Here is an 18838-nt window from a genome sequence, read left to right as displayed (position 1 = left end):
TGTGACAATGTATGGGAGGATAACTTGTTGCTGGTAACACTGGATGTGGTGTTTTTATACACTAATATACAACTAGAGTTTGGTATGATAGCAATGAGACAATTCTTAACAGGAGGCCTGTTGAATTTCTAAAACATACAGAAATTATTTTATCTGATTCGCATGATACTTCATAACAATGTTTTTTGTTTGAAGACAAATGGTATCATTAAACTTGTGGGACTGCGATGGACTCCAGATTTGCTCTCTCGTATGTGAACCACTTTGTGGGAAGGTTCGAGGAAGAACGGGTCTGGGGTCCAAGTGGTGCCAAATGGGTGGATCATATTCACTACTAGGGCAGGTTACTTGATGATATCCTAATGATTTGGACGGGGACAATTGATGAAACTATGACATACCTGAATTCTATCACATGTAATATGTCTTTCACAGTGAACTGTAATCATGAGACAATCCAGTTTATGGATGCAAAGCTGTATACATGTGATAATCAACTACAGAGTTGCATGCTTAGAAAAGAAACAACTTGCAATGTGATTCTACACGCAACAAATGTGCACCTAAAACACCAACTTTAGGCTTTCACATAAGGCAAAGTGGTCAGAGCAAGGAGAAACTGTAGTTCTAATACAGAATTCAGAAAGAACCTTGATGACATTAAGTTGAGGTTCATAACTAAAGGTTATGATGTAGAGACAGTTCCAGCAGCCACTGAGACGGTAATCAAACTGGACTGGCCCACAACATTTAGAGAGACTAGAAAGAGGGGCCGTTAGCAAAATGATACCATTAGGCCTATTATTGAATACAGTAGGAGTGTGGATAAAATAAGTAAAGTGCTGAACAGACACTGGTAACTACCCAGAGAAGATGGGAAAATCATACCTCATATAACTAAGTATCCTAAGATCACTTTTTGCAAAGCAAGAACAATCAGAAACATTATCAGCCCTGGTTATCCAGTGACAAACCAAAGAGCATCATGGCTAGCCAAACACATGAAAGGTTTTGACAAGTTTGGAAACTGTACTGTAATATTATGGATAATATCAATTGTTTAACACGTTTTATAGTGTACGTTCTCTTATGCATGCGTACTAAGGTTTATGTGGGCAGTACAATATGACCAGCAGAGGACAGGGTAGCAGGGTGATCTCGAATACCCTTTGTATTACATACCTCGACATGTGAACAACAGGATCATCACCAGAGTTTTCAGTTTTACAGTATAGAAGTAGTACAACAAGACAGAAGTGGTGGTAACCGTGAACTTCAATTTAGAAGGCATGAAACCTTATGCATTATGAAGCTTAAGGCAGTTGAGAATGATCTTAATGTCGACAATAAAGAACACTATTTTCTGGGTGACAACTGATAAGGGCTGCTAAATTTACTGTATGTATATATTTATTGTACGTGACCCATTTACAATAATATAACATGAAGCATGTGACACCCAACAGTAAAATTATGAATACGTGGCCATATGATTTGTCCTGCCGGCGATTTGCTCTATAACTGGTGTTGGTAGGAATCATTCTGCTTTCTACTGTTTTTTTTGGCTGATAAGACTAACAAATCAGGCAAGTACCCTATCTGTACTGTTATTATGCCATTTTAATGTACTTCAAGACAAGATCTGATATGTGATTAATAATATAATACTCAAGACTTAATACAACAATATAAAGGTTCTCGTGGAAGATCGATTACGCTCAGAATGTATAACAGAAATTATCACTGAATGTGATAGGAGATTGGTGTTTTATTTCACTTTTCTACTTCTCTCCTTATACTTTCCTTTTTTGGGGCAGATTTGGCCTAAGTTTCAGTGTAAACACAAGCAATTTGCACTACCTTACTTTCTAATACGCTTGACGAGATTTGATACAAATTGATATATTTATATGTAAACTTGGTTTATGCGAGCAATACTAAATGGAGGTGACCGATTTAGCTCATATTGTGCAGCAAGAGTTACTTCATGTTATGGGTGTTATTATTTCTCCCAAAATATGGTCTCTGAATGATGGCAATTACAGAAATGGTAATTAGGTTTCCTCGTATAGAAGTATGGACGAGAACATATGTATTCCTGATAACTGAGGTAAGAGAGATCAAGCCTATGCTCATGTTTTCTGCAGGATTAGGTATTTCTGTTACAAAACACTAAAACATACTTTGTAGAACTCACATAGGATATAACTTTACAAGTTCATAATATAGTTTTAACTTTAGACACTATGTTCAAGATTGATGCTACAGCCAGTGTTTGCAATCCGTCATCTAATTACTGATGGGTAGCGTGTGGTCAAGGGCGGACTGGCAGTATCGGGCACCAGGCATTTCCCCGGTGGGCCGGTTTGGACTTTTCATTTTTCTTTTCTAAATGCAGCCTGTGTAAATTGCTTTATTTAAAAAGCAATCACAGACATGGTGGTCTGCTGACCCCACCAGGCCTCCATCCCACTGATTACAGACCATTCCCAATGGGTCACACATTGTGACCTACCTCCTTAATATTGATGAGGTAGGTCAAGTGCTACCCCATGGAGAATTGCTAAATGTACCTGAGACACATTAGTACATCGGATCTTGTGAGTCCCTAATTGTGAGTCACAAAAAAATCGCATATAGAGACTTTCAAAATGAAATGGTCGTATATCTGGCCCCATATGTTTGTGATTATTCGTAGCCCTGATGAAGTCTGAAGCGTATGTGCAGCTCAGACGAAACACATGTTGGCAGAGGCAGTGAAATTTGTATACTTCCATTTCAAAAGAACATAGGATGTTGGTGAAAAACAACATAATTCTATTTGAACTTATTTAGGAGTGCTCGGAACCTTCAATTTGATGACTTGGAGTCGCTCCAACAGAAGAGGAACTGATGCCTTCTCTTGCTTCTGGAGCAACTAATATTATTACAACTTTGTGTTGATCATTTAAACCGCAAACTTTACTGACACTTTAGTGTGTGCGCCTTTATCCCCAGCCACCTCTCGTGACTTTTTTTAAGAGCAGATGCCTTAAATCAGAATGGAAATGATATCAGGTAGCAAGTTATCCAACCATACCATCAGAGTCCAATCATACCATCAGAATATGGTGCCCAAATACCTAGCTAGCTCACAGTGCCCCATAGATACCCCTTACCATGACAGGATACTAGATGGTGTTTACAATCTCAGAACAATACCGATCCGATTCCCTAAGAAAATCACTGAAACAGATCTACTGTCCTGGATGTTACTTAGGGATGCTCTGAGGGAGACACATGAAATGTACAAATTAGCTTCTCAGACATTTAAGTGAAGCAATTGTTTTCTTGTGTAAAAAAACATGAGCTGAAATTATGGGCAGAAATAAATAAAGTAGTTATGATCATTACAAGGATGGTGAAGAAGATGAACAATTCAACTATCTTGACAATATTGCATGATTATATGACTATATGATAATGCATATATGAATACTCCTACCTACACTATTGCGAGCATAGTGAGAGTACCCTCTGCCAGGTCCCTTGGGACAACCAAAATCACCATACCTATGTATGATCTATCAGGAAGCCAGGCTGGTGTAGAACAGGCTGCTTTCATGAGCAGGATAGAGATTGGAATCAGCAGGACTCCATCACTGTAACAGCATCCAGGATAATCAATAGAAGAGCTCCTCAAGCGCATACAGTTTAACCCCTTCGATGCTGATGACGGCCCCCAGCCGTCATGCATCACGGGGCTCGTGTGCTGATGACAGCTGGGGGCCTTCATAAACCCGCCCACTTCGAAAAACGCTGCACAGGCACAGAATCGCGGCCGCGTCCAAGTGGTTAAAGGTGGTTTATATGATAAAACCATTGTTGCAAATGCACTATGTCAGAGATGCAGCGCTGGTGTTTTTTTTTTTTTACTCAGAGCTGTCTTGAGCTGGACAACTAAAAACAAGAGTATTGTGCTCAATGCTCCTAGCCTTGGACGGAGTATACTACACAACTTGATAATGTGCCTACTAAGAAATGCTATCATATACGTGCAAAGCATGTTAAAAGTGGCAATTTTAAACATGCAACGGAAATGCCAACTTGTGTTCAGGCCTTGTTGAACCCCACAACATAAGATGGTCAGCAGTTATTTCCTATGAATTAGATTAAGACTTTTTAATTTAGATCGATGGTTTTCAGTCATTATAATATATTTGTATCAAACTTATTAAAATCACCACATCTTACTGTTTTTTGGTTTCCTTGAATAGATTTCTTTATGATTGCTCAAGCTGCCAGCAGTTGGGTCCCCTTGAAGGTCGCTTTGGTCAGACATTCCGATATCTAGAATTCTGACCCCCTTTGGAGCCTTAACGTCAACATGTATGCCATCTGAGTTTACGACACTGACGCATTGTTTATTTTTTATATTGTTTGTCGAAATCGAAGTTAATTCCGTGAAATCATTTCCTTTTAGGATGGGCTTCTCGGTTTGATTTTTCAAGTTATTATTTCTTGGTTTTCTATTCATTTATTTCCCTAAGTAGGCTAGATGTTCGCTTCTAGAATGATAACATGCTAGTTCTGAGTTTTGAATTCAACAAAGATATTAGCTGATGCCACAATACGATTCAATTACTGGATTCCGAGGTTGCCCCTCCCTGAAATTCCTTCTAAGTCTGGACATGCACATCCAAAATGCTAACTGCTTACTCAGACATCAGCCCATATGTCTGGGACATCACTAGGCTGATGTACCACCCATTTCCAGGAGGCTCTGATGGTCAGGGCACATCGTTGTGGTTCTAGACTGTGGAAGTAATGCTTACTCATGCTGCCCTTTTGAACTGGCTAATTGATGCAGCATCAATAAGATCACCACTTTCAGTTATTAGTAATGGACATCACTGAACCTACAGTTAAATTGCTTATCTGGACGACACATAGGAAATCGACTCATCAACATTTTATTTACCTTTATGTCCCTTAGATGAAAGGAATGAGCATTAAGGTTAACTTTTTTTGTTGTACTTACGTGCATCTTTTTGTTGAGTTGTGTCAATTGTTCTTATATGTCCCTCCTTTGCTACGCCGTAAGCAGACTCTTACATGTGGTTGTGCACTTGCGAAACTGTAACTCACCCGATTTATGAGTTTCACAGATATATTTATTCCTACTACTGTGTAAAACACTCATGAACATCATTAAACAGTGTATGCTTACTTTTTCAGCTCAGTTGCCATTCTATAAAGTGTTTACTCATCCGTTGAAATACTACTCCCATAGTTTTTCTTTTTGGAAATTCTCCACCTTCATCTGTTTGGATCATGGGCATAAAATACTCAGCAGGATTGAAACATTGAAAACAACATAAGTATAAAAATATCATTGTATTTCAACTTTTTGCATTTGAATACTTTATTGGACCAATGTTTTATAAATATAAATGTTTGGCACCTATATCATTCACAATCTGTTCACATGAGCATTGAACATGTTTGATTTTTTTAAATGTGTTATCACTTCTAAATAAATGTTTCAAATCATCTACAGTGATGCCAAGACTTCCTGTATTAAGCAGTTTTGTTTGTTCTGCATTTGGATTATTTTGTAACCAGTAAATTGGTGTATCTTTCCTAAATTGGAGCAGGATCAGCACCATCCTGATGGGTACAGGTATGCAGATAATGGGCACTTAGAAGGAGTAGGCCCTGTTGCGGGTATCCAAGAGCCAATGGAGATGGTGAGCTTGTCAGTCAGGTAGGCTAGAGTGCTGATCATGGTGGCTTTGTAAAATATGCAGCTGGTTTTGAAGACAGTGTGGGCGTTCAAGGGAAGCCAGTGGAGTTGAATCCAAGTGACTCACAATGGGTAAAAATTGGGTTTCCAACCTGTTAAGGTCCCCATCATTCAGCCAATTTGTGTTCAAATGTCATAATAGCTGGATACCAATGCCACTATTTGAATCACATGATTTGCTTCTTTTGCAACTTAACTCAACATAATCCTGTAAACCATGTGTCACAATCTGATCACACATTGCTGCATGACACACTGAACAATTAGGCTTCTTCCTTCTTTACTTGTAGCATAATTCTAGAAGCTCTCCATCAAAAGTAGGTCCTGCACTGCTGCATAATTCTAAGTGCCCTGCACTGCAATTGTTGTGGAGCAATCTTAAAGCGCTAGTTGTGTAATCCAGAACTGAGTATAGAAATCTCATATTTTCAGATGAAATTGCAGGATGGTAAGTTATTACTGTTCCATATGAAACCATCCTGGAATGCTATGAACCACGCCTTCAGAGCATAATCCAACCATCTCTTATTTAGGAAACGGCTGAAAACAGAACTCTTGTGGCTGACATACTGTAGAAAAGATGAGATTACTAGGGTAGTCCATACTGATAAGGGGTATAAACCTTGCATTCAACTAGAGATTTAAAAAAAAAAAATCTTTTTATTAAACAAGAACACCATAACCAATAAAAACATCAGGTGGGCAAATCTTGACAATATGATAGGGGCATTACTGTCGATCGTGCAAATAATCATTACAATATATATAATAATTGGGATCACGGGGATTCCAGCGTTGCATCATCTCTCAGTGTCATGGGGGGGCGCACATATTTCACCCCGGTGGCTATTCCAAGCCCCCCTAATCTTCCCCCATTTCTCAGGACAGCGCCTAGCCATATATACAGCCCTCTCTCGAAACATGCACCAGTCCAGATCCTGAACCCACTTGGCAGGCTGTGGTGATTGGTTGGCTCCCCACAATTGAGCAATGTTACGTTTCGCCACCATACACACCAACGTCACCCATTGTTTCTGGTAGCCATTCAAATCAGTGGGTTCCCAAACGTTCAATATACATCTACGGGCTTCCGGTCGAATCACCATCCCCAGTACTTCTCCCATAACATCATGCACCTTCATCCAGTAGGTTTGTATCTTGTCACAGTGCCATAAAATGTGTATGAATGTGCCCACTTCACCACACCCCCTCCTACAATCCCCGCTAGTCACTCTCCCCATCTTAACCTCAACTAGAGATTTTTAAACTCTCAACTAACCCCCACCATTGCTTTTCAGAGGCTATATGTCCACGTGTCATTTTATAACAACTCCAAATAAATAAATGTTTACCTGGTCAATAAGCTAGACCTTACTTACGCCCCCACAATGACTCTTCGAAAGACTAGATTGATGGCAATGACTAAAGTTTGTGTGGCACTGGCCTTCTGCTTGGCGAGAGTGGTCAGGTTGGACATGGACTTCTGCTTGGGATCCTCATGGGACAATCAGTATACACACTGTGCTAGCTAGTACATTAGGTTAGCTATTAATAGGTGAGATTGTCTGTGGATGTGAGATGAGGAGGGGGTGTGTACCATAGGATAGTTCAGTCTCACTGAAAATGAGACATTTTATGCACTTCTGTTTAGTGATCTGTAATTGTTAATAAATGACTGTATCTTAGAAAAACCGACGTTGCTGAGGCGCTGCACTAGGGTGCGGTGGCAGACAGTGTCGAACGCCGCGGAGAGGTCCAGGAGGATGAGGGCCGCTGTTTCCCCGTTGTCCAGCAGGGCTCGGATGTCGTCCGTGGCTGCAATGAGGGCGGTTTCCGTGCTGTGGTTGGCCCGGAAGCCAGACTGCGAGAGGTCGAGGAATCCGTTCGTCTCGGGAAAGGCGGCAGCTGCTTGTTGACGGTCTTCTCAATGACTTTGGCCGGAAACGGGAGGAGCGAGATGGGGCGATAGTTTTTGAGTTCGGTGGGGTCCGCTGATGGCTTCTTCAGTGGAGCGCTGAGTTCGGCGTGCTTCCAGCTTTCTGGGAAGGTGGCGGTGTCAAAGGAGGTGTTGATGATGTCCCGCAGATTGGGTGCGATGATGGCGTCGGCTTTGTTGAAGACGTGGTGCAGGCAGGGGTCGGTTGGAGATCCGGAGTGGATGGAGTTCATCGTACGGATGGTGTCTTCGGTGCTGATCGGGGTCCAGGCGCAGACGGTGGTGGTGGAGGGCGTTGGTGCGGTCGTGGGGTGCGTCGGTTGTGTGTTGAAGCTGTTGTGTATGTCTGCGATCTTGTTGTGGAAGTAGGAGGCGAGGGAGTTGCAGAGGTCTTGAGATGGGGTGATGTCGTTGTTTCCGGCGTTGGGGTTGGAGAGCTCTTTGACGATGTTGAAGAGTTCCTTCCTGTTGTGTGGGTTGTTGTCCAGTCGTGCCTTGAATGCAGATTTCTTGGTGGCGTGGATCAGTTGGTGGTGTTTTCGGGTGGCGAGCTTGAGGGTGGTCATGTTGTCTGGTGTTGGGTCTTTGCGCCATGCTTTCTCAAGGGCTCGGCAGTTCTTCTTGGAGCTCTTGAGTTTGTCAGTGAACCAGGGTGCTTTCTTGCTGCCGGGTCTGCTGGGAGGGGTCCTCAGTGGGGCGAGGTCGTCTGCGCAGTTGCTGATCCACTTCGTGAGGTTGTTGGCGGCTTGGCTGGGGTTAGCTGAGCTGGTGGGTGGGTGCTGGCTCAGGGATGCGGTGAGCTGGTCGGCTGTGATCTTGTTCCAGCTTCTACGTGCAACCTGTTGCTGGTGGTGGTGGATCATGGTTCTTCTGAAGCTGAAGTGGACGCAACTGTGGTCCGTCCAGTGGAGTCTGGTGGCGTGGCTGAAGATGATGTCCTTGCTGGATGAGAAGATGGCGTCGAGTGTGTGTCCGGCGTAGTGGGTGGGGGTGGTCACCAGCTGCTTGAGGCCGAGGTTGGCGAGGTTGTCCAGCAGGGTGGTGGTGTTGCGGACGTTGTTGTTCTCCAGGTGGAAGTTGAGGTCCCCGAGGAGGATGTAGTCGGCGGAGGGGAGGCCGTGCGGGCTGATGAAGTCGGCGATGTCTTCGGTGAATTGTGTGCGAGGTCCCGGGGGTCTGTAGATGAGGGTGCCTCTGAGGGTGGTCTTGGGGTCGGTGTGGATCTGGAAGTGCAGGTGTTCGGCGGTTGTGAGGGTGTCGTCGGTGTTCATGATGATGCGGATGGTGTTCCTGTGGATGATGGCAATGCCTCCTCCCGTCTGGTTGGTGCGGTCCCTCCGGGTGATCTTGTATCCGTCCGGGATGGCGATGGCGATGTCGGGCCCTGAAGAGGCGTTCATCCAGGTTTCCGTGAGGAAGGCAACGTCTGGCGATGTGGTGTCGAGGATGTTCCAGAGTTCGATGGTGTGTATGTGGACGGAGCGGGTGTTGAGTAGGATGCACTTCAGGTGGTTGCTGCTGGAGTTCGGTTTGTTGGGTGCTGGTGTAGTGCAGGTCCGGCGGCAGGTGAACTTGCAGGAGTGGCAGCTGAAGGGTCCGTGGGTGCGTCTCGGAGTGGCTCGGTAGCATCCCGGGGATCGGCCTGTGTTGAGTGCGTTGAGTTCGGTAGCGTCGTAGATCCGGCGGGTGGGCTGGTGTCTGCGGGGTCCAGGGGTCCTGGCACTTACCTTTGGCGCGCCCGCTGCGCGTCAACGCTGCGCGTTTGCCACTCTGCCATATGTGGAGAGTGGGGGGGCGGAGCGAGGGAGGAGCAGCTGGGAGGTGGGAGCGGGGCGGCGAATGGGAAGGGTCCCAGGTGGAAGGGGGCGGGGCCGCAGGGGAGCAGCGGCGGGGAGCGGGGAGGTGGCAGGAAACGCGGCGGGGGCACAGCAAGAGGGAAAAACAGCGAACAACAAATAACCAGAGGACAATGGCTGGGCACAGTGAGGGCAACAAGGAAACAAACTAAATATAACAGGAGACAGTGGCTGGGCACGATACGGGCAACAGAGGATAAAACAACAGTCAGCGGGGAAACAAACTGGAAATCACAGGAGACAGTGGCTGGTCACGATACGGCCAACAGGGGAGAAAACAACAGTCAGCAGGTGAAAAGCAGCGCTGCGCTACAGAGGCGGATACCACACCAGTGGTCAGGAGCACAGCTGCGGGCAGCGGCGGGATCGGGGCAGCCTGGGCTCACTCACGGGGAGTGTGCGCGGTGCGTGGTGTGACCGGCCCAGAGGGTCAGAGGTCACTGCTCACCACCGCGTGCACTCCTCCCTAAATGGTCCAGTGGGAGGGAGGAGCAGCTGGGAGGTGGGAGCGGGGCGGCGAATGGGAAGGGTCCCAGGTGGAAGGGGGCGGGGCCGCAGGGGAGCAGCGGCGGGGAGCGGGGACGTGGCGGGAAACGCGGCGGGGGCACAGCAAGAGGGAAAAACAGCGAACAACAAATAACCAGAGGACAATGGCTGGGCACAGTGAGGGCAACAAGGGAACAAACTAAATATAACAGGAGACAGTGGCTGGGCACGATACGGGCAACAGAGGATAAAACAACAGTCAGCGGGGAAACAAACTGGAAATCACAGGAGACAGTGGCTGGTCACGATACAGCCAACAGGGGAGAAAACAACAGTCAGCAGGTGAAAAGCAGCGCTGCGCTACAGAGGCGGATACCACACCAGTGGTCAGGAGCACAGCTGCGGGCAGCGGCGGGATCGGGGCAGCATGGGCTCAGTCACGGGGAGTGTGCGCGTGCGTGGTGTGACCGGCCCAGATAATTGGGAAATGCAAATGTGAACGTTAATAATATAACTAATAGGGAAAACCTTTGTAAGTATTCTAAATTGAATATTGTGACAATTAACATAAATATTTCCTGTGTTTTCCATTTGTAGGCTGGTTGTGATCCTTTTAGACTTAATGCACATGCCAATTTAGTATGCATGCAGGTCTAAAATCAGCCCTTCTAATGGTAGTCTGCTAATGGCTAGCGGGTGCATTCAAAAACATTTCATTATGAAGGTAGATGCATAATGTACAGACTGTGTGTGAGATATCTAATGCATTGATCGTGAATGCATTGCCTATTTATATGAATTACAGCAGATATTGTCCACATTTGGAATACAGTTCATACAATACGAAAGCTTATAACAGCAGAACTATTCATAATAGTCAGTACCAAAATAGATAAACCTATCTTTTAAGGAACCCACTACGAAAAGCAGCATGCCAATAGGCAGTGGTTTTTGTTTTGTCTCATAATGGTGGTATGCATTGTCCATTTTATGGTAAAAATAGTTGGAAACCAGAAATATTTTTGTTGCTGTTATTCTTGCGAACAAATTAAAGTTAGGTCCAGCAGGATCACAGAGCCCATTTGCTCACGCATTGATTCCACGAGTTTAGCAACTGACATTTTACTTTCAAATAATACTGATATTAATCCACTACAGCTTTAGAATCATCTGAAGTAAACCCCGGCTCTCACGATTATATACCATAGAAATGTTTGACCTTTATACAACTTTGAAAATCCGGCCAGACTCACGGTCCAACTACTGTAGCACTAGGTGTTCAATAGCTGGACTCAGTGCATGACAATATTTTTGTATTATCTTTATCTTTATAGTGTGAATTGTCACATTGTCCAACAACAAGACATTTGTCAACAATTTATTGATTAGCCACCAACTTAAATTGGTTAGAGGAAGAATTTAAATGAGAGAATATTGAAAGTCTGATATGATGTGGCTGAAAAGGAGGTAATTTCCTTTGTATTGAGTGTGAGCAGACCTGTTTGCTGAAATGGCTTATTTAGAACTTGGGAAGACCCCAAGTCTTTCCCGAATTTACCCTTTATGTATGACATATCCTCAAAATAATGTGAGGAAATTCAATATATTGGTTTTCTGTGCAGAAATGAAACACATTAGAAACCCATCTAAATTAGTGCCTTGTAAAACCTGTAAGCTGGAACAGTTTCTTACAAATATTATAAATAGGATTTTACTGTGTCCTTATATCACTCTTGGACAATAAAATTCACTGACCAAACAAAACTATTGACAAATCTATTATATAGACTCAGTGACAGTAGTTGAAACTCTTAATACTGAACGTTTAGTTTGAAACCTTCAGTCAGCAGGTACGCACTGTTAACACTAGAAAAATAATAAAAACATACAGTTAGTTCATTATTACTACATTCTAACTGTATCCTCATTAGGCTGAGTATATTTGAAAAGGATTAATCTTGCTTTTTAACATTTGTATTTGTAAAATGCATAAACGTAAAACACAATAGGCATGCAGTTATTAAAGGTGACACAACAGAACAATTATTGAACAAGTAAACAAGTGAAGATGAACACGACTTAGGACTAAATGTTCTCAATTATGGTACAACGTTTAAGACATATGACCCTTCTATACAGTGTCTCAATATATATTTTCCGTTTCAACTACTACAACTAACGTAGAAATCAGAAGCTCAATGCACTACCCATAAGTTACCTGAAAAATTCCTTCTTCTGATGGTCTAAGTGAATCCCATTCGGGAGAATCCAGAAACTGAAGTGGGAATATGTAATGCAGAAACTCTCCATCAACTGTAACTCTTATCCTAGCAAAACAAAGTAGTTAGGATTAGCAGTATATCATGGGAACATGTAAATGACTGTGGTATAATTATATATGGTCTAACATATCATTTAACACCCTTCAGAAATGATAACAGGTTATCTCGGCTTACACCTTGCACTTCTTTTAAGAAAGTCCTAATCATCCAAACCAGGACATTTATTTAAGGAAGCAGCTGTAAGATAAGAGAAATTACTCATTAAGCTAAGTCTGGAAATCTTAGACCTTAAGATCCCTGGCATTAGAAATGCCTGAAAATCCTGGAGACAGGACAGAGGATGGGACACATGGTTCATGTGTTCCTCTGCACATTGCCATGCCTCTGTCCCGAACATGCACCCCTCAATAAATTCACATGCACCAATCATACTTTATTCCAACACAACTGAAGGAGCAATAGATACACTTTTACTTCAGAAGATATGTACTAAGTGTATCAGAATTTCTATGGTTTGTAATGTTCCCTCATGTGTCAATAGATTTTTTTTAATTTCCAACTCTAGGCAACAAAACAATTACTAGGGGGTTGTGATACCTATATCATAATGCCATGCTGCAGTTCCAAATACTGATTTTAATCTTTAATTTTTTGTTAGCATACACTCTTCCAACATTAAATCTGTACATATGTTCACATTAATAGTTGTAAAAATGTTTTCATTAATTATTAATATTTGTACTTTTTTATAGTGCCTTGCTTTCAATTCTTTGTCGAAATTCCTTTTGTGCAGTGTTCAGTCATACTTTTTTGCTCCAAGGATGAACCACATGCAACCTCCCATTATGTATCATAGCTTCAACTCCTCCATTACTCTCACCGACCACGCAGATCATCGGTTTACTTATACGTAGCTCATTTTCCTTTTTAGGGGCTGATAACGATGCTGTAGGAAATGTCTCTGACCTTTAGTTGGAGCCGTTTCTACTGCATCGTAATCTTTGGGGGGCCCTAGCAGGGCCCCCATGGGTGCAAGGCCTACGGGGCACCTATGGTGCCCTCCGGTAATCCCTGCACCCGGTGGCAGGCACCTTGAGGTGCCTGCCACGGGTTCCAGGGATCAATAGCACCTCTGCTCTTTACAAGAAAGCATGCTCCCATTGTAAAGAACTGTTCGGTCACATCCTACTTGCTGGTTTGGGCCCGCCGACAGGAGGTCGTCGGTCCCAGTGCGACATCGAAATCGGACCCTTAGTGTAGAGTCTAGATAGATAGATTACATTTTTTTAGGGTCTCATTTAATGATTTGTTTTCCATGTGTAGGTGCTTTCACATGAAATACTACATTATACAATTTCAAAAAGCTTTATTAAAACCAAGGTCCGAGTTTGTTTTTTTGTTAAGTGGCTGGGTTCTGCCCACATGAAATACAACATTATACAGTTTCAAAAAGCTTTATTAAAACCAAGGTCCGAGTTTGTTTTTTTGTTAAGTGGCTGGTTTCTGCCCAGGTGCTTTCAAATCATTTAATAATAACTAACAGCTTAGTCAAATCGAGATGAGACAATCTTAAGGGCTGAGGTGGTTTGATTTTCATATTGTATAATGTGTCCATGGGAAACAACCTTTGCAACGCAGTCATTACATCGCACTACCTTTACATAGCAGTCATTACATCGCAACATTCTTTACATCGCATGTCATTACAACGCAGCCATTACATTGCATGTCACTACAACACATGTCATTACAAAGCATGTCACTACAACGCAGGCATTACATCGCAAGTCAGTACAACGCATACCATTACAACGCATAGTACCCCTACACTATCTGACACTTACCCTACTGTTGCACTCACTGGAGTTAGAATAGTAATTTACCCCTACACTATCCAACACTTACCCTACTGTTGCACTCACTGGAGTTAGAATAGTAAGTATTACCCCTATACTATCCAACACTTACCTTAAAGGCAATGTAATGGTATGCATTGTAATGGTATGCGTTGTAAAGGTATAATGCGATGTAATGGAATGCGTTGTAAAGGTGGTTTCTGAAAATGTGATGTAATAGCATGCTATGAAAAATAATGCGTTGTAAAGGATGTTGTGATGTAAAAACTGCGTTGTAAAGGCATGCATTTTAAATGTATGGGTTGTAACATCATACATTCGTGTTAGTGCAGAGGAAGGCATCACAGTGGAGCAATCAGCATTCATTTTAATTCAATTAGCTGTAATCTACAGACACAATTATTAAGCCTGCATGTATAGCATATCCTGTTAGCAGTCCTGGTTCAGTGTTTCCGTAGACCATAAACCTGACACTTGGATCCTTGATGCTCTAAATTTGACATTAACCTTCTTGTAACCATTAAAAGTAGTGTGGCTCTACCTGTGCTAAGTTTTGGGGATATACTGATTTCCTTAAATTCATTGTCAATCCGCACCCACAAAAAGGTGACAGAGATATTGTGCTTGCATGTGACTGAAAAGAAAGTACGCTTAATTCACTGATCATTCAACCATGTAACTTTGCCATCATGAGCTCCATAGAAGTGCATAAAAAACCATACCCATGATGCCCCCCTGACTAAGGGTCTGATTACAATGTCGCTCGGAAAGCATTCCAACTGAATCGGTCTCGGAGTGGTTTCCAACCGAATGGGTGAATCCAACTGACAGATTACAATGCTTCCGAATACGATTCGGTCAGACTCCCATTGAGTTCAATGGGAGCCTGTGTTCCGACCGAATACACAAGCCCCCATTGAAGAAAGGGAGTCTGGGAAACATTGTGCACCCTGTGGCGGACACCCCTTGGTGCCTGCCAAACTGTGCATGGTTGTAAAGAGGGGGTCCCTTGTGTACCCCACGGGACACACCCAGAAGGCTTCAGGTGATGGAGGGCCTGCTATGGGTCCCTAAAGTCAGATTCCGACAGCTGATCCATGTCGGAACAACTGATTCGGAAAGGCTGTCTGAATCCGACATAGTATTTGCTCGGTCAGAAACCCAATCCATAGACCTGTACGAGTCGGCTCAGAAAAACTCCATTCCTCTGAATGTCATTCGGAACAGAGTCGGACCCAACTCGAAAAGTCCGAACGCCATCCAACTATCGTAAGTGGTCATTCGGAAAGATGGATTCTAAATCGGATTCGGCAGACCCGACTCCCATTCAGAGCCTTTCCGACTGACATCGTAATCAGCCCCCTAAAAGTGGAAGACAGAAACAGTTGTCTAATGTGTCAGGCTTGATGATTTTGACACTTGGAGACTTATAAACATATGTGGTCTTACCCTGCCCTATCAAGAGACCTCCCTTGTAGTCTGTGACTTTTGGGGGCCAGTTCTGGAAGCCTCAGATCCTGGGTCAGGGGAGATGTTTGGGGAGTACACAGGTTGTAATGCAAGCAGAAGCTGTGGGAGTTAATTAGCAAATTCATTGTGGTGCATGGAATCTCATCTGCCAAGCAATATCGTTTTGAACATGAGTCCTGTGGAAAGAACCAATACGTTATCTACACACATGCCACGTCGCTTGTGAATCCGCTGGTTTAACAGCAACTTGCATTGATATTGAGGTTAACCAACAGATGAGGGGTCTAATGGGTTACTAGGATATAGGGGATAGGACACTGCCTGGTCTTTAAATATTGATTCCCTAGGACCCTCTTCTGTTAAAGGTTTTGTATTAGTCTAATGGGTTACCTCTCAATATTACCCCACTTTACTGATTTAGAAGTGTGTACTGGGGGCAGTGGGAAGGGGTTAATTATAACACAATGGAGTACACTTGAACTTAAGTAAGATTTGACCAGTCTTTATTGGTCTGTTCGAGTGGGGATTTAGAAAGAGCTGATGAGACACCTCTTTAAATACCACTACCTCATAACACAGGTAATAATTAATCTATCTTCTCACAACCCAGTAATTCCTTCCTACTCTCACTCTTAGACTCTATCTCTGCCTTTGATCCTGTGCAGAGAGTTGCTGATTTTTGGCTAGGTTCATGCTATACGATACCACATACGTACGTACATGCATGCATAACTGAAGAAGGAAAGGATGAAGCAGTTGTGTGTGGATTTTAGCTTATATATATTACTCATGGGGCTGTGACAACATAGTGAATATTACTTAGATGTTAGAATGCTTGTGACTGAAATCAAGGTCCGAGAGGATGGCATTGCCATTCAGGATCGATGACGAAAACAAGTCAGTAGAGCACAGCCTAGAAGAAAGGTTTCTGGTGATGCTGAAGGTGTGATATATTACACAAATGGTGTAAATATCAGTAACATTGTGGTAATCAGCAGTCAGGAAGGTAAAATGGGTACTATCCCACTGGAAGTGTTGTCTAGTAACTATCTGTGTTGGTAAATTTCCTTTTTGTATTTTTTTTAACTTTCTTTCTGTAAATTGAACACATTGTGCTGCATGTTCTTTAGTGAATGTTCTCTAACTCACACTTGTGGCATAATGGCAGAGCTTTAAAAAGATAAAAGACTGGTATGTTAAGATTTCAGTTTGAGCAATTGAGGCTCTGCCAACTGAGGAGGATTGTGCTATTGATGTGTATGAGATATATAAAACTGCAGAAGGCTAAGTAACATCAGCAGGGCTGTGAATGGGTCACAGACACTTAGGGCCCAATTACAATGCGGTTAGGAAAGCATTCCCACCTAGGGCCTGATTACGATGCGGTTAGGAAGGCCTCCTATCGGCATTTGCTCCTTTTGAATTGGACCGAGAACGTGTCTTCCCGACCGAGGGCCAGATTACGATGTGGTTAGGAACATAGGCTCCCATAGAAGTCAATGGGAGTCCAACCAAATCGTATCTGGAAGCACCCGGATTCATCAAAATCGGTTGGTCGGACTCTCCCAATCCGAGTTGGTCGGAAACCATTTTCCAAACCGATTCAATCAGGAAGATTTCCCAACTGCATTGTAATCGGGCCCTTGGAGTGAAACTGGAGTGGCCTGATGCACAACTACATTTTTGAGTAAGTTTACGACTTTTCAGTATTCACAAACTGCACTTTTGTAGTATCTTACACTTTTGTAGTAGGTCCAGCAATACACATGGCCAACCACAGGCACTGTAACACCCTCCCATAGAAAATAATGGAGGTAGGGACTTAAAATAAAACCCAACTGGAAATATATTAAATTAAATTAAATTATTTAAAATTGTTAGAAATATAAATAAATATTTAGCAAAATATATAAACAGTGCAAATTTAATTATAAAATATTTTTACTAACCCACTTCAGCTTTAAAAAATTATGTAGTAATTATAACATTCAATATATTTTGTATTTGAAAAATAATTTAACAATAATAACATTAAATAGGTTAATATATATTTTCTATTTAAATAATACATTGTAATTTAACTAATAAATAGAAAGTGGACTGATGCAGCAAATAGCCAATATTGTGAGAAGGAAAAGAAATACTACTCTGTGTGGAGCGAAAGCCCACTCTATGAATACCTTTAGGAATTGATAACAATAAGTTGACAACAGATGAACTTTTGAGACAAACTGAAAATTAACCTAGAGCTAATAACTGGCTCCCTCTGCCTGTTCAATAGTCTTAAGGGTTGTTTAATCTAAAAAACAATATAAATGTAAAGAGAATGAAAATACATATTATATATCGACAGAAAAGTTTATACCCCAATTAATCAAATCACCCATATGGCTATTAGGTGCGACTCTGATGCAGATGTCTAACTTTGGGGCCGATTATGATGGCGGACGGACCTGAGTCCGTCCGCCACCATAGAGTAGGAGGGACCGTCCGCAAGGGCTGCGGCGGTCCCTCCGTGCAGATTAGGATGTGACCGCCAGGGTGGCGGTCACATCCTCAATCTTTAACATTGCGGCGGGTGCAGCTTCAAGCTGCACCCACCGCAATGTTAAAAATGCATGCACGGCATTTGCGTGCACAAAGCAGCAGGCACCGCGCGGTGCCTGCAGCTTTGTCCACGCAAATGCAGGGGGGTACCATAGGTACCCCTCATGTGCACCCCTCACCCCCCCTTCACCCAGGGGGCCCGCAACGGGCCCCCGAAGTGAAGCTCCCTATGCTTTTCCACGGCGGAAAAGCCGCCGTGGAAAAGCATACTTTGTACACCATCCTAATATGGTCGGAAGGCGACCGCGGCGGAAAAACGGAGGACAGATTGTAAGACCCACCAACCATCCTAATTTGGCGGTGGGTCTATCAAGCCTCCGCGGTGAATTTCCCGCATCCTCTGGGCCGGCGGTGGCTTCCGCCGGCCCGGTGGATGCGGGAAATCCGCCATCGTAATAGGCCCCTTAGTTTTTACATGTACACTGTTCAGCCAAAATGCCACTTATTCCTCTCCAGGTCTATGGTACTGTGAAATGAAAACGGCTTAAATGGCCATTGAAAGAATCTCAAAGATCCCGGGAAAGAACATATTTCAATCCTCAGAAGTGAGGTAAGAATCC

The 18838-nt window shown here is 43.2% G+C and overlaps 1 protein-coding gene across 1 annotated transcript in view; it reads right to left on the bottom strand.

Moving 5' to 3' along the window:
- Positions 1-18838, bottom strand: part of POPDC3 (popeye domain cAMP effector 3) — a 216680-nt gene that overhangs the window by 14709 nt on the left and 183133 nt on the right. Inside the window, exon 3 of the mRNA XM_078648449.1 lies at positions 12282-12390. Within this exon, the coding sequence (XP_078504575.1) occupies positions 12282-12390 (109 nt within the window). The remainder of the gene's footprint in view (positions 1-12281; positions 12391-18838) is intronic.

This window comes from Lissotriton helveticus, chromosome 6 (assembly GCF_964261635.1).
Source record: "Lissotriton helveticus chromosome 6, aLisHel1.1, whole genome shotgun sequence".
NCBI lineage: Eukaryota > Metazoa > Chordata > Amphibia > Caudata > Salamandridae > Lissotriton > Lissotriton helveticus.
Note: the sequence above shows the minus strand (reverse complement) of the source record. Positions and strands in the feature narration are given on the sequence as shown.